General features: G+C 43.8%; 1 protein-coding gene and 1 long non-coding RNA gene across 2 annotated transcripts in view; one reads left to right on the forward strand and one right to left on the reverse strand.

The window, feature by feature from the left end:
- pcdh7a (protocadherin 7a) overlaps positions 1-27,689 on the forward strand; it is a 48,778-nt gene that overhangs the window by 10,209 nt on the left and 10,880 nt on the right. Inside the window, exon 3 of the mRNA XM_037764330.1 lies at positions 1,371-2,153. Coding sequence (XP_037620258.1) covers positions 1,371-2,153 — 783 coding nt within the window. The remainder of the gene's footprint in view (positions 1-1,370; positions 2,154-27,689) is intronic.
- LOC119485059 overlaps positions 11,212-27,689 on the reverse strand; it is a 33,592-nt gene continuing 17,114 nt past the window's right edge. Inside the window, exon 4 of the long non-coding RNA XR_005206177.1 lies at positions 11,212-11,655. This is a non-coding gene — a long non-coding RNA (uncharacterized LOC119485059). The remainder of the gene's footprint in view (positions 11,656-27,689) is intronic.

Raw genomic sequence — 27,689 nt, forward strand, 5'->3', positions numbered from 1 at the left:
TTTATTTGGTTATTGCAAACCATAGGGGCTCGAATATAACTCTCACCTTCACTTTCTGTCTCTCTCCCGTTCATTCCTGCAAGCTTTATTACCCACCGTTCTTGAGGCACCAGGGATTACACGAGTATATAATTTCCAGCCTTGACAGGCCAAAGGAATTGTCGTATGAGCTCCGAGACGAGGTGTCAGGGCTGCAGAATGAGTTGTCTCGCTAACGGACAGCTTACACACACACTGTGTGGGCTTGTGTAGGTGCATGCAGTGTGTGTGTGTGTTTTTCTATTTTGTCTGGTCTCTGCATAACGATTCTCCCAACATAGCTGCTATGTATTGATTAGATATATTCAGATTCATGACCCTGCCCCATATTACCAGCAGGGCTCTGCAGACCAGAACTCCACAGCCTCGTTGTCTCCTGTAGGGCAAGACTCCATAACCAGTAATGGCTGTGTTTGTGCTTCAGCATTACCCACTTTCTTGTAATGATCTTTTTATTAGTGTACAATCTCAGAGCGTGTGTGTGTGTGTGTGTGCGTGCACTCAGCCATGTATATGTGTCCATAATGGAAGATCACTGTTATTTGTCTCCTCTATCTCAAATACAAAATGCGTGTAATATAAATTGATCGAAATGGACCATTGTGGATTTGCCTCGCATTAAATAAAACTATTATTCTTTTAACTGAACAACAACCTCGAGACCCTAAGAGACAGAAAGAAAACAGCTTTAAAAAATGCCTGCATTGAGGAGACATATTTACAGTAGCTTTCTATCTGTCTATCCATCCAGTTCTCAGTGAAAAAATTGTGATTGCAAATCCTTAACAAATCCACGCCTACGCTATCATTTACAATAGGGACATTGTTCGTTGATGAGACAGTAGAAGTGTTGGTGTTCTGGGGGATATAGTCATAGCATGTCTGCTGCCTTTATTTGCACATTTATCTGTTTCTCCTGCTTCTCCTCTTCTAAATGTCCCTGACCCCGAAGTTTCCTTTTATTCTTTTAATCAGCTTTAAACTGCATAATCCCAGGCATTTCCTGCACCAGTGCAGATGATGTGAGATCACAAGTGGAGAATTACAGGCGCAACTTTAAATGCTGCAACTGGGAAGCAAGAGCAATTATATATTTAGTGACATTCTATGTGTCTGGGAATAATAGAGAAGCTCCCCCACTAAAACACGGTGATGAGTTTAATTAAGTGGAAGATGCTGTTTGATGTTTCTCTGTGGCTCACACCCACTGTGTCATCTTTTACAGTCGCTCTACTTCTCATTTACGGTTTGTCTCTTCTTGTTGCTTTTCCTCCTTTAATCTGCATCTCCTCTCTGTCTGGTTCCTCTCCTCTCTCTTCCTCTCACCCTAGGTGGCCCGCAGTCTGATGGCGCCACTGTCGCTGGACATTGCGGGGGACCCAGACAGCGAGCGTGCGTTAGGGAAACAGCGCCTCAGCGTAGCTATCGGCGTCCTGGCGGGGGCCGCGGCGGTCATCCTGGTGATCCTGCTTGTAGTCACAGCTCGGCAGTGCGGCGCTCAGGGCAAGAATGGCTACGAGGCCGGAAAGAAGGAGCCGGAGGAGGACTTCTTCAGTCCTCCGGGGGCTCAACCACAGGCGGGCCGCAGCAGGGGATCAGACCGCGGACGCAAACCTCGACGGGACAAACGCAACGGAAGCGGCGGCGGTGCGGTTGTAGGAGGAGGGAAGGCTGACAGATCGCTCTACAGCGGTATTGTCACAGTCAACGGGCTGCGCCGCCACGCCAATGACGACGACGAGGAGGATTTGAGCAGCGCTAGCGAGCGCCTTGCAGCCCGCTACTGTGCTATGGACGGTGACCCTGGCAGCCCGCGGATGGGCGGCGGCAGGAGGCACCAGTCGAGCCCAGATCTGGCCAGGCACTACAAATCCAGCTCACCTCTCCCCGCGGTGAATCTACAGCCCCACTCCCCCCCAGCTGAGGGAAAGAAGCACCAGGCGGTCCAGGACCTGCCTCCATCCAACACCTTTGTGGGCAGCGGGGGTTGTGTGGGAAGCGCCGGCTCCAGCAGCAGCAGTAGCGGGGGCAGCGGCAACGCAGATGCCATGTCCTTGGGATCTGACCAGTGCTCAGAGTATGGCTGCCAGACTGGGAACAAGTACAGCAAACAGGTAGGAGCTCTGACTTAGTCTCTATGGATCCTCCATTTTTTTGTTTGCTCTGGGACGCACTGAGATTTCAAAAATCTCAGTCAGCTCTTTCTGACACTTTGTTCACCCTTTGCCTGCTGATCTCTGTCTCCTCCTCTTCCTTTATCTCTTCTTATTCACACATCTGCTGACATACTCGACCACATACCCCGTCGCTAACGTCATTTTATCTCCAAAAAATAGCTGACAGTGTGTGTGTGCGCACACCCGCACGCAACACGCACTCGTGTGTCAGCATCCTAAGCCTGTGAGCGGTGTGACAGTACCCTGTTGTCAGAGCGTGCGTGTGCTCCGTGTCAAACATCAGCCCTCTGTTTAGCAAGATCTAATGCAGGGGACATGAGTCAACCCCCCTGCTGACGCCAAACAATATGTGAATGTGCATTTGTGTATACATGCATGACTGCGTGTGTGTAACACATGCTTACCCTCGGTATAAACCCCTGAGGAGTTCAGTTGGAGTAATGACACAGAGGGGGCGGGCGAATAGTTGCTTCCAACAGGGTAATTGGTCATTTCGTGTTTCTGTTTCTCTTGTCACGCTGTTATCTTTCTGCCATTTAGCATATATGTTTACTCGGTAAACAATATTAGTTGTACTGATAACGGATGCATTGGTTTTGGTGTTTGCTCAAGAAGCTGCAGTTAAAAGCTGAAGTCCTGCTGACAAGTAAATACTGCATAGAGACGGTCGCTCACCCCTCCACCCACGCACACACACACTCACTAATACACGCACACAGGCGCCATCTATCATCTTGGACACACTGACACAGCAGGGTCTCCCTAGTCCATGCCGAGTGCTCCCAGGAGTGACGTTTGAGTGACAGCTAACCCTTCTTAAAGGGGCGGTGTCTCATTTTCCTTGACGGACAGCTCTACATTTATCCTCCCCGTGGTGAAAAAGTGCTGATGTGGTCATTAAAAAGGAAGGAGAGGAGCTTCTTAGGCTAATCAATTCATACATGGGCTCTCTGATCCTGCTTCACACACACACACACGCAGGAGCGTGCGCGCATCCGGCACGCACACACACACACACACTCCAGAGGTTAATCCATTACGGAGTCAATCCTCTTAATCTGCCGTTCCCAGGGAAAGAAAATGCTTACTGGGAGAGTTTGGTCTTCATGCTTACGTGCACTCAAAACATGCCAGCACACATACGGAGAGACGTAGACACACAAACTGACAGCGTAATGAATTATTGATCGTATGGGGTAATTAACTCCTCTGCTGCAGTGGAGTGTGCCTCCCCCCCCAAAAACAAAATAATACCCAACAGCCAGTGGTTTCAGTCTGTCTGTGTGTGTGTGTGTTTAAGACTTTGGGTGCTCGTGCGTGACTGCGTTCACTTACGTGTCAAAATGTGTTAACTTGAACAGTTTGGCGACATGAGCAGGTTTGTGTTGGTGGGTGCCTGTCACTGTGCTTGAGGGACTGCTTATTTCACGAAGGCATATGCATTTTATATGTGAGTGCAAGTGAGAGATAGACTCGGGGAGTAATAGGTGGCGAGCATGTGCCAAATGTAGGAACTGGGACGCTGACAGAATGTGGAATAGCATTAGATCAGGAGTGGGAGAGAATTATAGGAGGTTAGGAGGGGAGGAAGATGGAGTAAACGAGAAGGGGGGGTGGGGGTAAAATTTCAAAGCTACTTTACTGGGTCAGTGAAAACTCCAAAAAACTGTTCATCTGAAGTCAGCACATCATCAGACCAACTAGGATGCTCCAAATAGGGGGGAAAAAAGGAATGAAGAAAAAGTAATAAAAACGGGGCGTCATGGATGAAGAGTGAGATTGCATTAAAGAGGCATGATGAACATGATAAAACAGCTCAGTCAAGGCAATCTTTTTTATTCGAAATTGTTCACCTAGGAGAGGGAAGTGGAAGGATATCCATATCAATGGGCATGAATGAATAAAAAAATGAATAGGAGAAGAGGAGAAAGAGTGAGTAAGGGGATGTCTTTGAGATCCAGAAAAGCGCTATATAAGTGGAACTTATTATTATTATTATTATTATGTATACTCGAGAGAGAGATGAAGGTTAGCTGAACAGGAAGAGAGGCGTAAATATGTGTCCAAGTGAGAGAGGGGCAGTAATAGGGCAGCAACTAATGACTTTATGACTCCTTTTTATTGTTGATTAACCCTTTGAGACCCACAATAGACCTGTTTTGTTTTTTTTTAGGGGGGTACAGGGGGTCTTTAGGGGAGATAGCAGGTCAACAGTAGATGCCACTTAGAAGTGGTGCACATCATCTGAAAGCTGGGGACCTGAAGATTAATTTGATAGAAGTATAATATGGCCATTCCCATGCTCACTTAACATCTCGTAAGTTGTTGCAGCAATTTTTGGGTTGATACCATTTATTATACAGATTTGGTGCTAAATTTAACAATTTTTTACCACTCGAGAATTGATAAAAATGATCAATAATCCCTCCTAAATACCACACTAAGACACTAAGACCTTGAGGAACACCATAGAAAGAGCCATGCTGTGATTTGGTATCAAACACGTTTGACATTTTGAGATTTCTGCAAGAATTGAATTTTTTTGGCAAGAGGGATAGCGAACACTTCTGGGGTCTCAGAGTTAATTGGTCGACTATTTTCTTGATTTATTGATTGATTGAATGTCGATCAGTGTTTCCCAAATCTCAAGATGACATCCTCAAATGTCTTGTTTTGTCCACAGCTCAAAGATATTCAGTTTACGATCATAGAGGAGCAAAGAGACCAGAAAATATTCACATTTAAGAAGCTGGAATCAGAGAATCTTTACTTTTTTCAATCTCAAACCGATTAATCGATTATCAAAATAGTTAGTGATTAATTTAATAATTGACAACTAATCGATTAATCGTTGCAGCTCTAGGCAGTAATAGAGAAAAGGCAGTGTGAGCCAATAAAAATAAAGAGGAGGATTGTGTGTGTTCTGTATTTTGATTAGGGGTGGGTATCATCTGATGTTTTTCCAGAGTAGTGCTAGGGCTGACACCAATAGTTCGAAGGTAATCAACCTTCAAATCAATATATGAATGCTACGTTATTTGCTTTTTTTATATAAGTATATAATAATAAAGTATAAATCAAAAAATAGCCCATGAAGTATGGAATAATGCCATAATATTATTACTTATTGTCATACGGATATTGCTGTTTGTTGTGTATGTACATTGCGTCAGCGACGCTGTCTGGGGAGATGGAGACAGACAGACACACAGACAGAAGAACATGTCATCCCGCTGCGCCGCGAAGCTTTGACTATTTGTCACCGGAGCTTCAAAGCACATAAAATGGTATTCGGGACTGCCCTAATTAGTGCCGGTATGATACCCGTGTTTCAGTACACAGAGCAACATGCTACTTTTTTTTAGATACTTTACTTTGTTTCTCTCTCCCAAAATAAACTTTTTGCTTCATATAACAAAAGAAGCAAAAGTTCTGAAATGTGTGATGAACCCTGTGGTGTCAGTTTGCTGGCTGATTCATCCGTCTGCGCTTTCTCTGCAGGTGATCGTTAGAGCAACTGGGAACACCTGAGGGCGTTCCCATGTTATTTAAGTCTGGTTGCAGCTGGCAGCCGTCTCTCTCTCTCTCTCTGGCTGACCCGCCGTTCTGCTGCTACCGCTGCTGCAGCTTCTCTTTCCTTTGGTTCGGTTATGTTGCTTTAGCTTCTTGCTTTGCTTTTATCCATCTTTTCAACACCCACATCATCTGAACACAAGCAGAAAAATAAATAAATAAAATCTAAAATAAGCAAAATTAATTCAAAACACTAAATGTTCAATAAAAGAATTAGTAAACCAGACAGTTTTTGATACTCGCAGACACATTTCGGTCAGTACCAGACAAGTATTGAGGTTCGATACCCGGGCCTAATGCAGATGGAGAAAGTGTAAAGGAGAAGGTTGTGCTTCCAATGAAGTGGGGAGAGACAGGAAGAGAGAGTGAGACAGAGAGAAAGAGAGATAGAGTGAGAGAGAGAGAGAGAGAGAGAGAGAGAGGTCTGGTTTGGGTGGCAGCCAGAGTGAGAGTGGACTGCTGAGATGTGGGTCATCAGGATACCCGTTGGCATCAGGACACATTAATGATCACAGCAGTCACATGGCACTGCAGTCAATATGGGCAAAGTGGCCTCGTTCTACCCTCTAACCGCTACTGCATACACATAACACCCACACTACACCGCAAAACCATTTCCCTGTCTGCTGTCCTCAATCAACCACAACAAAGGTCACAGTGGTTGTTTGATCTCAGCGTTACTGTTTCGGTTTTGTCAAGTTTCGATCTGCTACTTCTCTTTTTATTGCAGTGTGTCTCGATTAGCACTTTGCACTGTCCCTTTCTGTCTTTTTAACTTCTCCTTTTTGACTCTCGCCGATTTGTTCCTTTTCTGCCGATCTCCCGCTTCCTTTGCGCCACACGCCAGTAAATCTAAACACCCAACCTCTGCTACCTCTGCGTCTTCCATGCGCCACACTGACCTCTGAGAATAAATCGACTCAGCGTTTTCACTAGTGCGACTTCTTCTTTTACTGTAGTGTGCACTTTCTCTCCCTGGACCCGGCGTGTGTGTGGGGGCGGGTGAGAGCGCGGTGCCACAAAGGCTGAATCGAACCACACACACACACACACACGCATCCAAAGTCTAATCAATGCACCGTTAACAAGGCCAAGACTGCAGTAGAAACAGGTGGGTTGACAGCGCAGTTTTTTTTGTGCATTGCACAGTTTCACGACGCTTTGTGAAGGTCAGCGTTGGGCTCTCGTGACACGGGGTGCCACGGTGTTTTGACACAGCAAGGACAGGCAATGGAGATAACTTTGTGGCGAATAGGACTCATCTGGCCTCTCTCGTCCATCTAATTGGACTGTATGGACGGGCGCTGGCAGAGAGATTAGGTCTACTGGATTATAAAATTGAAAAGCAGCTTTTCATTTCAACGAAATCCCTCCAGGATTAAATATGATGAGCGTCTGTCATAGACTCACACTCACCCCTCCGCGCAGTCGGGCTTGCCACATGAACGCATCTACACACACACCTCCTGTGATAACATGCAGCGTGTATTAGGGTCGTAAGGGTGAAGGCACTGTCAACCAGAAACCGAAACACACACCCACACCCCTCCCTCCTTCTCTCTGTTACACACACACACACACTGTAATCGACCCGTGACCCCTGTCATGATGATACCACCGCACTGATGTATTTATTAAAAGCCACCGCAAGTTCAGGTCGCGCAGCCGACCATATGCTCACGGGGTAAGTAGACGGGGAGGTGAGGAGGTGGGGGTAAACGAGAGGTGAGAAGGACGAGGTAACCAAAGCGGGGATCACCCGACGAGCCAGACTGAAAACTGATCTACTGACCTGGAGACAAAGAAGGAAGGGAGGGGACGGGGAGGAGAAGAGAGTCAGTGGGCATCAGAGAAGGGGAACATGAGCCATAGAGAGAGAGAGTGAGGGAGGTATAGATGATGAGAGGAGTTGAAGAAAGGTTCAAACATTACGGGAAAATGGAGACAGATGTGTGTTTGTGTTAGATGCTCGGCCGTGGAGGTGGAACACATGCCTACCCTGTAAATATTGATTTTCCACTTGACCGGGATGTATAGATACCTCTCAAATATGCTGTGTTTAAAGGTGCAGTTCAGTTCCATTAGTGGTAGTTAAAGGGCCAGTGTGTAACATTTTGTAGGATCTATTAGCAGAAATGGAATATAATATTAATAAACATGTTTTCATGCGTATATAATCACCTGAAACTAAGAATCGTTGTGTTTTTTGTTAGCTTAGAATGAGCCCTTCATTATCTAAATAGGGAGCGGGTCCTCTTCACAGAGTCCGCCATGTTGCACCGCCATGTTTCTACAGCAGCACGGAACGGCCAAACTAAACACTGGCTCAAGTGTTTGAAGTTTTAACGTTACCTGAAGGCCATCGTAGTTCTCCGACACGCTTGTGAAACTGCGATAACGTGAGTCGCAGAGTGCAAAATCATGGTACCGCCAGCCGCCGTCTGGTTTCCGTTGCTCCTAAAGTAGCGTTATTATGGCAAGGATGGCTTCTGAGCAAGGCCAACGGCGTTACCATGGTTTTGCACTCGGCGGCTCACGTTACCGCAGTCTTGTAAAGGGAGGAGTGAGCAGAGGGGTACTTTGTTGCAATCTGCAACCACGCCACTACCAAATCCTACACACTGTACCTTTAACCTTTTTAATATTTATATTTCTGTCATGTACCGCGTCTCTTTTATGATTTAAGTTAACTTCATAGCTGCGCCGTTGTTTGAGCCGCACTACAGTTCAATTGATAGCATTCATACTCGCCTAAGTGAATAAAGTGAGTTGGACAAAAAAGAATCTTAACTCAAGGTCGCATCTCACAGTTATCCTCAGTGGAATGAATTGGCTCAGTTGTCATGGAGGTGATTGAAGTATAGGACTTCCGTGAGAGTGTAAGAGACTTTAATCAATTCAGTTCATCACCAGATTTCATTTGAACTGCACCAAATATGGTAGATGTGAAAGCGCCTTAACACCCTACTATATAAACCTTGCCTTTGTTTACCTTTATTTTCTTCTGACTTACGTGTGAACTACACTGATTGTGTATTGGGCTCTGAGCTGCTGTTAAAAGCTGTCCGATTGCACAGAGGTGCTGCTGCTGAGTGTAGAAAGTGACGGACGACTGCAGCTCCTGTTGCTGTGTTGACATGCTGCATTCACAACACGTTCTCACCCTAACTCGTCAAATACAGCAGCTTGGTCAGTGGCACTACGCTTCACAACTATGACGCTCTAGGCACCCCTAGACCCCTAGCCAGTTTTGGACGGTTTCCGCTCGTTACATGCAGACAGTCCATTTTCAAAATAAACTTCCAATGTAGGTTTACTTAGTTTTTAGCTTTTCTTAAAGGTCCCATATTATAAAAAGGGAGATTTTCATGTCTTTTTTTATTATAAATCAGAGAATACACACAGCCCGTATTCAGAAACGGGGATTTCTGTAACTTTGTGATGTCACAAATCTACAATATAATAGACCATTTCAAAGTTTTAAACATAAACTTTCTAATTGTGTCCCAGTTTATTTCTGGTTGCAGTGTATGTGAATGACATCAGCTGACAGGAAGTAAACATGGACCCAAGCTGTTGCCTAGCAACGCAATTTCCGTTGCAATTCTGTTGAAATGTGCTAAAACAGAGTGAGGTAGACAGTATTTGTAACATAAAATCCAAGTATGAACCTGAAAATAAGCATAATATGGGACCTTTGAGGAACAAAACTACTTCATTAGGTTTTGGCAAACGAACAGCGGCCTCCTGGGTGAAAATCCTGTGTTTTTTTTACCCGTCCATCCTCAACTCCCACCGGCCGTTCGTGGACTTCCTGACTCTTTATACTACTTCAGTTGCTCTGATTGTCTAATAATGAAGCAGATGGAGTTAGTGGAGTTAGTTGAAAGCCCAGTGAGTCTTGTACAGACACTAAAGGGTGCCCCAGTGCGATGCCTAGGTGCACTTACCAAGCTGCTGTATTTGAAGAGTTGGGAGTGAGAATGGGTTGGCATTCACTATGCGGCCTTAGTAGACAAGACATAAGTTCAAATGTCCTCAGTTGGATGAAAATGAGACCTCAAAAACTACATTTCGGTCATCTTCACTTTAAAGGTTTTGGGTGATCATAATAGTATTCAGGTTAAGGTAAAGGGAAGCAGGTAGTCGTGAGGGTTGAGGCTAGTTTTAGGGGTCGTGGAATGAAATTCCTCAAAAAATGTATAAAATCAAAGATGTGTGTGGGTGTTTCTATGTGTGTGAGCTCAGGACAAAGACAGAGAGATAAAGCACGGCGAGAATCAGAGGGAGTGAGATTGCGGCAGGCAGAGGGAGAGAAATTGTCTGTTTCCTCACACATCAAGGTCACCCAAAGCTGGAATGTGATTGGAAGTCCCCTGTCTGTCTTGGCTGTTTACCACACAAGATAATACAGACAGGCTGTTCAGCTGATAATGCTACTGTGTTAACAACTCTTCCCTTCAGCTTTTGTTTCAAGCTCTCTGTGAAACGGCAGGAATGTGGGAATGTCATTCCGACGCACACGCGCAGACGAGCCGAGGCAAAGACACGCACAGCAGACACTGTCTGACGTGTGATTTTAACGCACACAGACGTGCCCGGTGAAACACGCTCTTGTGTGTACATAATAGCACATAATTACACACCCTCCCAGATCCTTATGCATATACACTTTTCACCGCGAGCAGACAAAGTCTGATAAGAATATGATGACACACGAGCGGGGAGTAAAGTTTTCCGGCTCTTACATCAGTTTCTTCTTCCATTCCCTCTGGATCGAATCACATGCACAAACCCGGGCACACTGTCTCCTAGAATCACACACATCCGTGGAGGCTCACAAACACACACTCTCTCTTAACTCCCTGACACACACACACACTCGAACACACACAAAGACCTACATAGCAAGCCCCTCGCTGAGATGCTTCCTTTTATTTGCTTCTTGAAGACTGTGCTCTGTATTGAACAGCTCTGCATTCAGCTCATCTGCCTTCCAGCATTACCTTAATGGCTGTCTGTGGGTTGAGCAATTTTACCCAATATTGCTAAACAAAAGCTCTCTTTCTCACACTAGACAGGGATTCAAGACAGCTTAGTATCCCTGTGACTGGTTTTATCCACCTACACAAAGGAATCTTCAGTGCATTAAGTGGTATTGAGTCGGGTTGAATTAAAATGACTTGAATGGATTTTGAATTGAACCGAATTGGACTCTCAGCTCAATTAAATAATTCAAATTGTGTGGAACTGAGTCGGATTGAGTCAACTGAAATTGAATCAAACTGAAGAGAGGTTAACTGAAGTGAAGCAAGCGGATGTTGCAGGAAACAGCGCAGAGCAGGGTTGTAGTATTCGAGAAGGAAGGTCTTGCTCTCGTCTCAGAATCAACCACGTTTTTACTCTGTCTTTTTTCTCGGTCTCAGACAAAGAGGACTTTGGATTTTATCTCAAGATCAGAACTGCCCGGATTATCACTAAATTGCCTGTTTATTGTCTGATTTATCTGTTAACATCATTACTGTGATTGCTCATAGAAAACAAATGAAAATTCCCACCTATAAAATTCACCTCTGCAATGCCTTTTGATGATTTTATTAAGACATTTCTCATGGTACACGTATACATACACATATATACAGTATATATGTATAGGCCTATATGACAATAAGAGGTGAATGAAGAGGAATCTTCATTTGTTTTTTGAGGAGTGCCTATGGTTGGCATGTTCCACATTTTATCCTAAGTGTCATGCAGTGTGGGAGACGCACTGGTCTGGTCTTGACTTGGTTTCAGCCCCTCAAGGTCTTGTCTCAATCTCAATACACTTTGATCTTGAAAAAAAGGGGGAGTCCAAGGCAATCTTCTGTCAAAAAAATAAAAAGCCTTTATTTAAATGGCTATTTCATGATGAAATGCTAAAAACAATGCTGGTACATGTTCAGATTGGGTAACAACCCACACGTAGCGGCACAAACAGCCTTCTTCAGGGTGTATTTCGATAAATGGTGAGGTATTTTACTTGGTTCTGTGACTTGGTTTTGTAGCTAACGACTTCTGGGGCTGTCAACGAATATTGTAAATTCAAATATATATTTGAATAGTATAAAAAAACAGATATTTGAATATGAAAATGAATATTTGATTGTGGAAAAAAAAGCAGCACTGCCACGGCTGTCTGCTTCAAGTGCACTGAATGCACCGCATGTTGTGAGTCACACAACTTCACTTTTATTAATTGAAAATGAAATGCAATGTCAGGTCAAGCTGAACGAGGAATAATTCAACAACGACCATAATGATGGCAGAGAACTCGGCCGCAGAGAGAGAGACACTGCATCCGAACAGCAACGGTACATTACGTCATGTAATAGAACGAATATTTGATCATCATATTTGGTCAATGTTGTCATCCCTAACAACAACTGTCGGTGGTTCAGCAGCTCTAAGCGACCTGTTAAATGTCCGCCGCTCTCTGTTGTCTTTAAAAAAGAATTGTACCAAACCTCATCACATAGTAAACCAGGAGCAGACAGACACCTGCGCATTATTTATTTTTTTCTTCACAAGTATTAAAATTGAGCTTGCAGCCATGGAACTGAATGCACAAATTTGCGAGAGAGTAGACAGGCAGGAACCTAATGTTCAGACTTTAGAAAATTAAGCCCACAAGCATATGCAGACCTGAATATACAAACTCACAAAACAGACTTTACAGGCACAAACTTTAGATTATAAAACTAATATGAAAAGAAAAACTCTTTATTTTCAAGCGCATCATGTTAAATGATTGAATATCCCATAGACTAGTCGCCTGCACTGTCTGCTTCTGAGCTCATTGCTCTGTAACTCATCCAATAAAAAAGTGTCTCTTTCCAACCCTCCATCCCCAATGTCTGTCTGCTCCCCCCTCCACCACACACACACACACACACACACACACACATCCACATCCTCCTCCGTCTGTCTTGCCTCTGATTGATCTCTCTGTTCTCCCTAAGTGGTTTCATCTCTTTTCATCACTCTCCATCTGGACCCATCTTTTCAAAACGTGTTTTTTTAATGGATCCAAACTTTTTTTTAATAACACTTAATAGTTTCTTTAAATTTTACAAATGGCTCGTAACAACCCTCATCTCCCCTTCATTCCTCTGTTTCAGACCCGTAGTTAAAGTCAGCTTTAATCTTCGCTTTTCATTTTTTTTTCTTTTTCGATTGGATAAAATTAAGCATGCTACCAAGGAATGAGCCTAAGGTGTGAATATCTGCACTGTGCAATATGGTTTATGCATTTTCGCTACTGGCGAATCAGAGCACATTTCTCGCCGGATATCAGCTTATTAGATCTTGCATGAGTGTGAAAGACTGGCCCTGGTAGTGCTGTAGTCCAAAGCCAATGTTTTTGCCCCAGGCATGGTGTAGCCATCTGTTTTAGGATTGTTGGTGGAATATAGATAAATCGGAAGATCAAGATGGAGATAGAGGAAGAGACATAAAATGAGTGGAAGAGGAGAAAAGAAATTCCTGGTCAGTACCCTTGGCTTAGAAAAATTGGGTGGTGGTGGTGAATGAGGGGGGGTGGGGTTATGAGAGCTGGGCAGGGAAATGAGGAGGAATAAGGCAACTGGGGGGGAAAAGACAACGCTTCAGTGAGTGGTAGGGGGAGATGTGAAGCTGCAAGATGAGAATGTGTTCTTAGGTATTGCCTAGGGGTGGGGAGCTGATGGAGGGAATATAGAGGGAGGAGATGGAATAAAAAAGATAGAAATGAGGTATAAGGGGTCAGAGGAAGACAGGAGAGGAATGGAAGGGGGGGGGTGGGCTTCACTGAGCGAGTAAAGCCAGCTCAGACTCTCCGGGCTATTTTGGTGCTAGCGTGTGAGAATGAGAGCTTTCTACCTGCCCTATCGGAGAAGTTACATAAATGTGAGTGGGCCGGCCTGCAGCGATGCCCCATATTATACCACTTTCAATATATATATGTGTGCGTGTTGTGATCCTTGTTCAGCCCCACTTGCCTGTTCATGTCTGAAATAGACCAGATAAGAGACGCCCACCTATACATGCACACACACACATATATACACAGGTAGAGCTGAACTACGAGAGCTAGCCGGTCAAGCCGCTGGAGAGAAATCCCCCCGGTGCCTTCAAACAGAGGCGTTAAAATAGTTTGACCTGTTTGACACACACGTACTCACACGGACTACATAATCACATGCTCACACCGCACTGCTTTTAACTCTCCTCCCGTGGCCACTACAAATGAATAACTTAAACTACCACTATCATTTATAATATGTAAGATAACATTTTTTCTTCACCCGTCCACACACAGACGCTCCCGAACCAAAACAAACTGAACTCTGATCAATTAAACTGCACTTTAAATCAATGGCTAATACAGCACAGTAATGGCACAGCATTACAGTAAAGCCAATTCTTAATGGGTCAAACGCAGTGCAGGTACAAGTCAGACATGCATTATTTAAAAGGCTCTGTTCTCCTGTTTCACAAATACAGAGATATGATGAAGATGGCAACTAACAGCACTTGAGAAGAAAGGGAAAACCAGCGAAAACAAAACTCTGCATTCTTATTGAACGTCGACTCAGACACACCAACTTAAACACAAACGCACACAAGAAAAAAAAGTTGAATCAAAGTCATGCAAATCTATCTTCCAATTAGAGGATCAACCAGGTTTCCATGGGGATGAAATGGCAACCTCTAATTGGCTGGATAAAAGAATGCTCACATCTGAGCCGACAACCTGAGAGGGTTTCGGAAAATATACACATCCCCGAGTGCATGCATGCATGCATACATACACACAGGCGTACACAGTGTAAGTGGGGATCACTGGCAATTTATGCATGGTTGGGGGAGTCACACACAGTATCACCGGTAAGATGAGAAGCAGGGATAGAGTGTGTCGACACAGATATGGTGTATTGTCAGGTGCGGGCACACACACGCGCGCTCATTGACCGGTCAGTTGCTTTTAAAAGCGTGAATAAAGCTTTGGTCGCGGTGTCGTGTTAACATGAAAGCTTTCACGGCTGTTAAAAAGAGCAGGCTTTGATTAGAATTAGATGTGTGAGAGTGTTTCTTAATGCCGGCCTTTGCTGACGACGGGGCCTTTTAAATCCAGCAGAGCTGTCGCAGGGAGCCTTCCATCAAAAAATATGTTGAATCGACGATTTCACCTCAACATGCTCTCCATGGGTGTTTCTTTTTTCCCCATTTTTTTCTGAATTTTCTAAAAGGCAGAAGTCAAGCGTGCTACTTGGCCACATTTTAAGCAGCAGCGGAAGCAGCAGTGTAGTTTCAAGGGTGATCAAACGTTGAATTCAAAATTATTGACTAATTGAATATCAAAGACGCTGGTGTTATTTTCATGTGCGTGTTGAGTCGCTGTTGCAGGAAAATGGCTCTGCGTGACTTTTACAAAGCGGTGTTACTCTCACATGGCATGATCATTATGAATGGTTTAATAATTCATTCCCTACTCCCATATGGGGCTTCATGTAGAATCTGAGTCTGAGATCTGGATTGTGAGGAGACCAATTTACACACAGCATGTCCTAACTTGTGTAGACATTAGCTGGTTCACTTGCATCTACAAAGTGCTCCATTCAAAGATTGAGCTTTTCACTACAAAGAGTTAAGTCATGCAAATATTATACTGTATACATTAGAGATCTTGTTGCTGTCCTTTCAAAACCTTATATCATTTTTCAGATTTCAGATGAAGTGGAGGATTAATTAGTTAAAGATTCTCCTTTTTCCCGTTATAAGCTTTAAAAAAGTCATTGGATTATCACAAAAAGGGGTATGAATGACACGATAATTTGCAAGGCATTCAGTGTGCAATAAGAACGCCTTCCTTGCTTTTGGCGTCTCATTTGTACGCCATGTAGTCTCTATACTGACTGCAATGCATCCGCTACGCATCCACATAAAAATGCTATGCTCAAAGCTACTGAAGTAAAATAAATAGTGAGAAAGACTGACTATGGCGGGCGGATGGGGTGGTAGATGGATCCAACAAACACAGGACTTTCAACCAGGAGACCAGTGCTCAAGACCGGTGTTTTGTTTTTGTAAATTACGTTAGTGACATTTGTGATATGATTTTTAGCGACATGTTTTCCGTATTTATGTTTCGTTGTTTCCGTACGTATTTTACTTAGTTTACATACTTATTTTAAGCCCAACCGTGATGATTTTCCTAAACCTAAGGGATTGGTTTTGTTGCCTAAACCTAACTGCGGACGTTAGAGTAGCTTTGTTAGGTGGCGTACAAAAGCCTAAAATGCGTCCTTGTGACGTGTAATGTCGTGCTATTTATACGCCTTCCTATGAGATCGGGTTACAAAACAAGATTGTTTTATAGTTTATGAAAAATCAACACTTTGGAGATACACAGTTTTCACAGCAGAGCGACACTTTGCAAGAGCAGTCGTTCAGAGTTGAAGTAATTATTCAATTGATCAATTATTTGCTCAACAGAAACTCAGTTTTGATGCCAAAAATCCACAGGCTGTAGTTTTAGAAATGTTTCAGATTTTCTTAATCTGCTAGGGTTAATAAACTGAATATATTTGGATTTTGGACTGTTGGTTGGCAAAAACAAGCAATTTAACATCGTCAACTTGTGCTTTGAAAAAACTGTGACTGGCATTTGTATGCCTCTACGCTGGCGACGGCTGTGTTTTCTGATTGTCCGTACGTCCACTTGGACTCAAGGATGAACTGATTAGATTTTGGTGTTCAAAGGCCAAGGTCACTGTGACCACACGTCTGTCCCATCCCCTAATTCTAGTTGTTGCATTTTAAAGGCCAAATCATTACTCATCAATCACAGTAGTTCTTAACATGCATGGTCCCGAAGACCTAAAAACAAATGAATCCCTTTTGATGTCTATATTTTTCTGTATAACACATTCCTTAATCTTTATAAATCCCCACTATAAGGCTTCTCTGTCAGCTGAGGTAGACATACATTAATATACTGGAATATATATTTACTCATTACAACTAATTAGAGCAGTATATACCTGTAGTTTTAGTATGCAACAAACATGTTTTCAGCTGCAGCTTAACTACTTTACTGCAGTAGCTGTGGATTAATTAGCATTTTTAAACATTTTTTTTTAATGCCAGGAGTCGCATAATTATCTCCTCCGCAAAGGCTGAGCTCTCTGCAACTCTGCTGGATATGACTTCACTGAAGTCGTTTCTTAACCCTAATGCTGAACCATATTCGTCAAAGGGGACTGCAAAAAGGGAGCCAATGTACGTATACGCTTGAAGTGTGGTGTGAGGTTATCGATGGGAACGGGTCGGATTCTCCCCTGCTTTCTCATTAACTCTCCTCCTTCCTTCTCCCGTCCGCTCAATGGCCCGACTCTGCACTCGGTCTCTGGTGTATCGAACAGCACACACACACACACATACACACATGCAAGAGGTCTGTTTGCATACCAAAAGCATACTTCATAGCTCAAAGAAAATGAAAGCCGTATTAATTATACGGTCTGCGCTCGTGCACGCACACACACACTCACACACACACTCACACACACATACACACACATACACAGACAGAAAAAGAGAGAGAGAGAGAGGAAGCGGTTTGTTTTATGTTTTTCCTCTGCGTCAAAGGAGACAGAGTGTGAGAATGATTGAGTCTCTGCGTCAGGGAGAGAGGGAATGAGAAATAGCGCAGAGGGAGAGAAAGAGTGCACTGTCTTCCCTCTTTAGTGTGAGTGTGTGTGTGCGTGCGTGGCGTCTACCCAGTATAACGCCCCCTCTGTGTCCCCGAGTCACTCTCTGTCACTCACACACACTGAGACTATTGTCAAGACATTGGGCGAGGCGCCCCAAGACATTTCTGTGGCACTGTGTCTGTCACGGGGGTGATAGGGCTGAGATGAGGTTCACTCGCTCACGCACACACACTCCGAAATATCCAATTCTCCTATATAGATATGCTGTATTACCATTTTTAGGTCATGAAGGTGGGTGAGTTAATGCGGTCTGCTCCTAGAGTGCAGATGCGTGCGCTCGCGACTGTGTATGTGCGGCGAGGCCCATGCGGTGTACGTGTTTGTTTGTATCTGACAGCACATTAGGCAAAGCTATCTTTAACCTTGTAAAATGAGTGACACTGATTCTAAACTGACAGGATGGATTTCAGTTTGCCGTGGCGTTCCACCGTGTCAGCCTCTGTCAGCTCAGCCCGTCCGCCCATTTTACAAAAGACAGGAGCGCCACAAAGGAGACAGAGAGAGAGAGAGGAGAGGACGGAGACGACAAGAAACTGAAATGCAGAGCAAGCTGGGGTCAGAAATGATAAATAAAATAGTTTGGAAAGTGGAGGACAAAGAGTCATTTTGTGGTGATAAAAAGCTGCGATGCAGAAAGAGGAGAAAGTGTACAGGATGCAGAGAAAGAGAAAATATGGGGGAGGAAACGGAGGTGGAGGTGGAGGGGGGTGGTGGGGAGGGTGTTAGAGACCTTGCGCTTGTATCCGGATGTCTCCGAGGTCCTTTATTGACTCTGTCTATTGTTCACAGCAGCACTCCTAATCACTCTCAACAGGGAGGTTGTGTTTCTGTGTGTGTTTCTGTGTGTGTGTGTGTTTCTGTCCGCCAGCCTTGTGTGTTGTAAGACTACGTATCTTTAGCCTCATCCTCACTTTTACTCTTTCATTCACTGACCCCCACAGTGAAGCCATTGTTCACTCTCTTCTGGTCACCCTTAATGGACAATAGCAGTGGGTGGGAAAAGCCTGTTCCTAACACGCATACTATTAGTCTAATGGTCCTCACTCACACACGCACACACACACATAGAGAGAATGGGCAGTAAAATGCCATCTAAATAACAGCCATACATATGTATGGTCTCTCTTTTACTCACGCGTGCACACAGAAGGCCAGTTGTACGCCACCATCCTGTTTGCATCTTTCTCAACAATAGCCGCTGTCATGGCTATTAAGAGAGATGACTGTTTTAGAGACTAGCAGTGGAAAGCAATGAACATCACGATCACACTCACACACGCACGTACGCAAGCACACAAACACACCAACAAAGGAGCTAATCTGAATCATGGGCATTTGTCCGGTAAGCCTCGCTTTACGTCTCACTCTATGAGCTTTTTGTTTCTGTTTTGTTTCCCCCCCCCTATAGACGGCCACGGCTGCACAAAAGGATAAACATTTCAAAGGCCCGTCTCTGTGAATAGAGTCAGTGATTTTCAATGTGTATCTGCAGGGTGGAGAGCCCAGATGGAGACAGGGAGAAGGGAGAAAGCTCAATGCCAGAGTGGACAGCTTGATGGTAACAAAGCTGTGGTGGATGGCGGTGCAGTAGACCCGCATGCGGCGAAGCGCTCCCTCTTTTTGTGTCCCTCAACACACACACACACACACACACACCTACAGAACAAACACTCACAACAACTAGTTAGGAGAATGATAATGAGCGGTGGCCACAGCTTTTAATTGCTCCCAGTAAAGAGAAAGTGATTTATGGACGGCGGGCTCCAGCAAATTACATACATGCGTTGAACGTTTGCACTAACTGTTTACCGGGACAGGCGGTGCCAGTTAGGCAGCGTGGTTCGGTAGTACCGCCGGTGGCCACAGGGGGGGCCGGCAGCAGACTGCAGCAAGTGTGGAGAGGAGTAAGGAGAGAGAGAGAGGGACCGCATAGTGCCGATCAGATGACCTCGCTGCTGCAGTTAATGTTCTCTGGCGCTCAGACACAAGGCTAAGGCTCTCCCTCATACCGCGGGGCTGCTGTACTACAAGCTATTGTGGTGGTAGGGGTGGCGTGTGATGCAGGAGGGGAACAATGGGGGGGTAAAGAGGAGGAGGTGTTTACGTTAGGGGGAAAGAGGGTGCATGACACAGAAGGAGGTATATGTTACAAAAGCACTGCTCTTTTTTCTGTAATCCTCTTTTTCGTTCTTTCTTTCTTTGTCTCCCTCTTTTTCTCTTTGTCCCACTCTCTTGCCTTCCTCCCTTCCTCCCCTCCCCGCTTTATTTTTGCCCCCCACTTTTCCTACTGCCGCACTTGCCCCCCTTTCCCTCTACCTCATGCCCCCTTTCCCTCCCTCTTCTCTCTCCCTTGCTCCCTCTCTTCTTTCTCTCTCTGCAGTGCAGCACAGTGATTATCATTCCTCTCACAGAGTCAGGCCTGATAGTCAGATACTGCTGAGCACCCTTCTACATCACCTGCTTCTAGAGGGAGCAATGGAGAGAGAGAGAGAGAGAGAGACAGAGGAAAGAGAGAAGGATAGGGAAAGAAGAGGAGGGTTGGTTGGGGGTGGGGGGGTGGACTGCAGAATAAGAGGGATGAAAGGGGAAAGCGGAGAGGAAAGCAAGGGGAAATGAGAGTGAACGAAGGGTGAGAGGAAGCAGAGAAATATGGGAGGGGGGGGAGAAAAATATAGGGGAGAGCAGAAGCATGGAGAAGGGAGGATATTGCTCTTACTGCAGAGGTGGTCCCACTGCAACATACACGCTGCATAGTTCTAAACGTGCGAGCGAGTGTGTACGTGCACACCTGCGAGTGTGAAGCGCGAGCAAGCAGGTGTGCCTAATGTGTGGATTTATCTGCATGGAAGCCGCCGCCGTGAGTGTGTGTGTTGTGGTAACAAGGCGCCGTGGCTCATCAACATCTGCGAGTCAGACAGCTGAAGAAACGCCGCTCATATTGCTTCATCCCTCCCTGAGCTGAGTTTCAACCTGCTCCAAACCATTTTCTGCATTCTGCGAATGCCACAACAGTCGACCCCCTCTCTCTCTCTCTCTGTCCCCCCTAAACAGCTTTCTTTGTCTCTTCATTTCTACTTCAGACAGTCTGTGGTCAGAGTTTTACAAGTCTGTCCCTTTCTTCTTGTTCTTGCCCGCCACACATGCTGATTAACAAACCTTTCTTTGTCTGTTTTTTTTTTTGCGCTCATTCGCACCATTTATCAGTTGTTTTATTCATCATCTGTCGCCCTCTCTCTCCAGCTCGGGTCTCCCGATGCTTGTCTTTACCTGTCTGCTTGACCTAATGGGTTCGCCGTGTAAACAGGACGTCTGCTCTTTTCAGCATAGCCTCAGGAAACTGCATTCCAGCACTGCACACATCACCCCCCACCCACATTACAGCACCAGATCCTGAACACAGTTTTAGATCAGTTCTATATTTAAATAACCAGTGTAAATATATCATCGTCAAATGAATTGTTAACACATCTGTCCTGTTCACACAGCCCCTGCGAGATGCTTTCTGTCAGCATGCTTCACTGTTTCCCCCCCCGCGCTGCCTTTGATGCATAACTTAACAGTCGACAGCACAAAAGGTTTCAAAAGATTTCCGAGGCAAACATTTCAGAGATTTTTGAGCAGATATAACCTAAGAACAGAGACTCCTGACCAGTTGACTTAATCACTTAGTCAAAGTTTTAGTTAAGTTTTACTAATTGGCCTCATTGGTGCTGTGAGAAAACACAAAGGAAAAGCGCTAGAGGAAAAAAAAAAGTGTTGTGTTTGTAGATGAGATAAAAAACACCCCAAAGATATTCATGTGATTTTTCACCACCAAAGTTCACACTTTAGGTGCTTGTAAAAAAAATCTGTTAAAATGATAACGGAAGACATCTGGTGTGGAGAGGAGAATATAAACGATAACACAATTAAAATGATAGAAAACAATCGTAAAGCGTGGCAAAGAAAAACACACACACAGGTAATGAAACATGTCATCAGTAGAACCACATATATATATATAAAGCATCTTTACATGGCAGTTTAGCATTCCTACTTTAAAACTGCTCAGTAGAAAAAACAGTCAATACAAACTCATTATTTTTGCAAGAATATTTGCATTATAATAAACTTGCAGATCACTTATTCATTCCTACTCTCGCTCCACTCTCACACACACATTTGCCGGCTGCATTAGCACAACATGATTTCTAAACGGAGGCGAAACAAGAGAGCCGAGGCAAAGGTCATTTTGACTGATCAGCATTCCAGATATGAAGTCTGCGACTATGCCCATGTGGTGTCAACAGAGGCATATTAGTTTTCATTATGTGTTGTGGTAGCAGAGTGCAATATCACCTTACATATTCTGCACAGTTATAGCTGTGATGTGCAAAAGACTTGACATTGTATCAACTCAATTATTTTTAGGTAGTAAATAAGCTATCGCATTATGAGACACAGGATGAGGTGACATAATTTGATATAAATAGTGATATTAGACTGTTATATCGATCTTGCGTTGACTATCAGATGTCTGCTTGACCAGTAGATTTCCTGAAAGCTATATCAAAATATTCTAAATATTTATTGCCTCATTAGAAGGGCTGTCAAACATGAGAATAACGTGTTAACATGTTAACGCATCTTCTTCAACGGATTAACGCAACTTGCGATTTTTAGGTTGTAGCGGGCTCAGTTTTAAAGCTGGAGTGAAGATACTGGTATCATATTAAACTAGAGAACCTAATGAATCCATACTAACTTGTTGGGAATAACGCTCCAAACTTACGCTAAATTTTGGCGAGGATAAACTGGCATGGCCACCGCATGCTATGTGCATGAAAATGGGTTCTCTGGGTACCCACGAGTCTCCCCTTTACAGACATGCCCACTTTATGATAATCACATGCAGTTTGGGGCAATTCATAGTCAAGTCAGCACACTGACAGCTGTTGTTGCCTGTTGGGCTTGAGTTTACCATATTATAATTTTTTTTAGGCTAAATGCAGTACCTTTGAGGGTTTCTGGACAATATTTGTCATTGTTTTGTATTGTTAATTGATTTCCAATAATAAATATATACATACATTTGCATAAAGAAAGCATATTTGCCCACTCCCATGTTCATAAAAGTATTTAATACTTGACAAATCTCCCTTTAAGGTACATTTTGCACAGATAAAAAATATGTGATTAATTTGTGATTAATCGCGATTAAATATTTCAATCGATTGACAGCTCTACTCATTCGATTATTTTATATTATAATATAATACAATTATTTAAAGGGGAACTACGCCCATTTCAAAATTCATACATGTTATTCGTATGGTCAAACACAGTCCGAAAAATATTATTAAACATGAACAACTCTCTCTCAAATCCCAAAACTAGAGTGCTAAAACTCAAATTTGTCATGTCATAGGGTATAAGGTGTGGAGCTGCTCCATAGACAATGAATGGGGAGAGATGTTCTAGACGACCCAGGGGAATGGTCTGAGTATATGGAAACATTTTCTGTTTCACAACTGACAACACTACAATAGAATAAAGATCATTTAGGTATAAAAAAGAAAACAAACATTCTGTGGGTCCATAAAATCAGTCTCCCATTCATTGTCTATGGAGAAGCTCCAGTCTTTATACACTATGACATCACAAGTTTGAGTTTTAGCACACAAGTTTGAGATTTCCTTCTCTGGTTTCTGCCTTTGAGAAAGAGTAGCTCATGTTCACACATATTGATTGAACTCTACTGGACCATGGAAATAACATATTGAAATTCTTAATTTAGGTGGTGTTCCCCTTTAATTAAAGCATATTTTATGTTTTAATGCCGGGGTTGCTTCAATCATCAATAGGTCATCCTGACCACTAGAGCTGCTAAGCCACTTAAAGAATTCCATAAATCAGGTCTTTAATTGAGACTTTCAGTATGCTCACAATCCTATTTCTACCATGAAAATAATCACATTTGGAAATATTGACATTAGCATTAAACATCACGTGTCCACAGGCTGAAATCACCAGTGATGGACAACTGGCAGGGATATTAACACGCAAAGCTGCACCCCTCAGTCAACATTAGGAAAATTCCAGGTGTCTGGAGGGAGTGATTACAAATTGGTTGTCAAGTGTCTGCTTGATTGACATTTGGCTCATAAAACTGTCTGACTTCTGCCCGTTTCAACACAGAAACACAACCATTACGAATAAGAAAATATCCTTTCCACCTCTAGTTGCTTATTTCCGCTCAGTAAAAAATGCAAACTTGCAGCAGCAACATGGAGGAAAAGTGGGTGGAGAAAACGTCGGGTGAAGAAATATGAAAACATAATTTATCATGACGTGCATCAAAGTAGCAACCAGCATTGTAACTGATGAACATTTGTGAAGTATTAGAGAATATCGTTCCTCATTCTCAGTCATTAAAATGTATGAATTCCTTCTGCGACAGTCTGATCCATTTTTAATAAAGAAAAGCAAGCAGGCAAAGAAAAAAACACATCTTTTATGTAATTAAAATCAATCGAAGCGCTGTTTAGTTTGAATGTAATTATTGAAGAGCCTCTATCAACTAATTTGGCCACATCCACTCTATCAAATATCAATTCAGGAGCCAAACGCTATCACGCACTGTCAGTGGATATTGATCGAAAAGTAATGTTGGTGTCAGCTCTAAATAAGCCATAACAGTCTAACGTCAAATATATTTTGGTGCAGAAAATGAATTATTATAAGTTTACTTGGTCTGTATTCAGTATGTTGACTGCCATGGCCCTGAGACACCAAGCTGACGGTCTCTTGTCGGACAGTTTGGGGCCGTCGGTGAGCGTCCATCGGCCTAGTATTTTCTGTGTGTCCCGCACCGTCGGCTCTAGTCTGCCCATGTCAGAGAGCATGTTGAATCGGCGGTCGGTGAAAGAAGTCACTCTGATTGGCTGTTCAGCTTAAACGAATCGGTGCACGAGAAGAGAAATGGAAGTGAGGAAAGCAAGCCAACAAGTAAAGTCAAGAGGGCAAACACACAGATATTTTCACAGCGACATGGCCATCTGGAATGAAGCTAAGCGGTGAGTGAGAGTGGTGTGAAAATGGTCGGCAAACGACGCTTTATTTCATGTACGTATCATAACAACGGCTCGTATATACGGCGTCCTTGTCTTCCGGTTTCCCTTTTTGAATGACGATTACGGACTACCGCCGCCTGCTGGTGTGGAGAGTTATTTCATCTCACGCAGGGGCAGAACGTACGTGGTAGTTGGCTGTAGTTTTTGCAGTGTGTTCAAGTGCAACCTTTTGGCCGAGACAAGGCAAGGCAAGGCAAGGCAGCTTTATTTGTAAAGCACATTTCAACAACAGGGCAATTCAAAGTGCTTTACATAAACATTCAAGAACATTGCGACAAAGGCGACGTGAGGCGACGCAACTGGTGGTTTTCATCGCCGCCAGTTCTTTGATGTCAGGTTGGTGTGTCTGGGCCTTAAGGCATACAGTGCGTTGTAGTATATGTATAATGGGATATACCATTGGTCTGTGCATTGTGATCAGCTATGGATCATGCATGACATCCTCACTCTGCTTGCATGCAACGTCACATTTGTGACAAATCTGACCTACAATCTGAGTGTTTTTAACGACCAAAATATGTGTTATGTACTAAAGAGGAACTAAACAATGTAATGTATACGTAACAAACCAATAAATAGTACATGATCAGCCATTACACGGTGTCTTTCCCCCCCCTGTACCTAGATGATGTCAAAAACAAACGAGACTGAGCGGAGAGCCAAAGGGAAATGTGGCTTAGTCCTACAACCATATTTGTAGTTTTGGTTTATGCATAAGCCGCATCCTTTCAATTCATTATGCAGACCAGAGCGCAGACAAACCCAAACACACACTCGCATCCAAATTGTGCTCGCACGTGCACAAACAAGTGTGATGTGCAGATGTTGCACATATACACGCAGCAAACACACACACGTGTTGAATATGCAGACACATGTAACGAGAAGAGAGGGAGACTGTTAATTAACTAGAGCTCGTTAATTCTCTTTGAACCGACAGCAAGGAGGTTTACACACTAATTACCTTGATGACTGAGCCAACCTGTGCACGCACACACACACACACACACATGCACCTCCTCACACTACACACACACACATGCACCTCCTCACACCACTCACACACACACGTGTATTCTCACAGGCTGACATAACGCATCTTGCAGGCTTTGAAAGTGTCACACTCATACGCAGCCGTAGAAAAACACAGACATAAAGGTGCGAAGTCTCACTCATACGCATAAGCATATGCACACACGCGCGCGCGTCGCAACACACTCTTGCCCTGAAATGAAAGATATATCAGGAGATTTCTTTTTCACAGTTCCTTCAGAGCTGCAAGATTCAGATGGTTCAGTTTATTCTGAGTTCAGACCCATCATGCATCTGTTTGATTCATACCTATCCGCCAGAAATAACTTCACAGTAACTCCCATACTGTATCAGGATACTCATGTGCTTGAACAGTACAAGTTGCATTACATGCGCACACACGTGCACTCAACGCGCCCACTCAAACACACTCTCGGTGCCTCGCAAATGAGTGAAGCTCCCATGTCAGTATTGAACTGTAATGGCCCGTGTCAGATTAAGGGGAAGGTTTTTTATGTCCTCCGTCAAACTCAATTAATATTCCATCAGGCATGAATTCATAGGCCACACTGGACCTACGCCAATTCATCCGTATGTGTCTGTGTGTCTGTGTGTCTGTGTGTGTGTGTGTGTGTGTGTGTGTGTGTGTGTGCGTGTGCGTGTGCGTGCTCACACATATGAATGTGTGTGGACATTCATTTGATATTAAGGATGTTTCATAATCAGTCTTAATTGCAGTTGCTCAGCCAAATAATAGAAAGCATACACACGCAGAGAAACATGTTTTGTGAGTCAGGTTGGAAAACATCAAGGGGCGCTTGGGTACAGAGAGTTTTTTTAGAGGAAGGTAGACACTGTTAAAGCAGACAGGAAATAAAGAGAGATCAATTTACGGTATGAGCAAAGAAGACAGAGATGTAAAAAGCTTTGAAAAGACCGTATTGATAGAAAATGTTAGAATGGGTAGAGAGTTGGAAGGAGATAAGTGAAAGAGGATGAAGCCAAATTTGAAAAAAAAAGGGAGACAACAATGATAAGAGGCTAGAGGGATAGGGGCATGTGTAGAATAGGAGAGTTTTGTCAATGAGTAGAGGATGGAGAAAAGAGGGGAAAAGGGGGCTAGGGAGTGAAGGAGTTATGGGTCAATAAAGCCTGCTGTGGGGAAGAGGAGAGGGACTCATAACGAGGTCAAGGACACATCATCGATCGGCACATCATAAAGCTGACGGGCAAGCGAAGAAGGGAGGGGGGAGGAGGAGGAAGTGAGAGGGAGGAGGAACAGAGTAAAGAGGGAGAGTTACAGCTGTGGAAAGCAGAGTTGACTGCAGGATCGTCCGAAAGAAGGGAGAAATAGAAAATAAAATTATCGGGATGAAGGAATGAAAGGGGGCAGCTCCGGCCAGAAAGAGGGTTAGAGGGAAATTGAATTAGATGGAATCATGGCTGAACAGATGAATTCTGTAATAGAACAACACACACACAAAGAGAGAGAGAGCAACCAGCAGCAGGCCTCATATAGTAACTCTCTCCTTGTCAATCTGGTCCCGCCCTGTGGCGCAGGGATATCTGCATTCATACAGTTAAGAATCCATTGTTCAGAAATATTCATACTCTGCGATGTTTGAGAAATCCATTCAACTTTTAGCCGTGCTAGTGATGATCGTACCCCGTGTGAAACCAGAAGTCAACGTTGATTTGTCACGTAACTTCCTGAGTTATTTTAACCCAAACCACCATTTTTTACTAAACCTAACGTAGAAGTTTTGTTGCCTAAACCTATCCAAGTTGATCTTTTCCTAAACCTATCCAAGTTGATCTTTTCCTAAACCTATCCAAGTCGATCTTTTCCTAAACCTATCCAAGTCGATCTTTTCCTAAACTTATCCAAGTAGTTTTGTTGCCTAAACCTATCCAAGTTGATCTTTTCCTAAACCTATCCAAGTCGATCTTTTCCTAAACCT

Source organism: Sebastes umbrosus, chromosome 3 (genome assembly GCF_015220745.1).
Source record: "Sebastes umbrosus isolate fSebUmb1 chromosome 3, fSebUmb1.pri, whole genome shotgun sequence".
NCBI lineage: Eukaryota > Metazoa > Chordata > Actinopteri > Perciformes > Sebastidae > Sebastes > Sebastes umbrosus.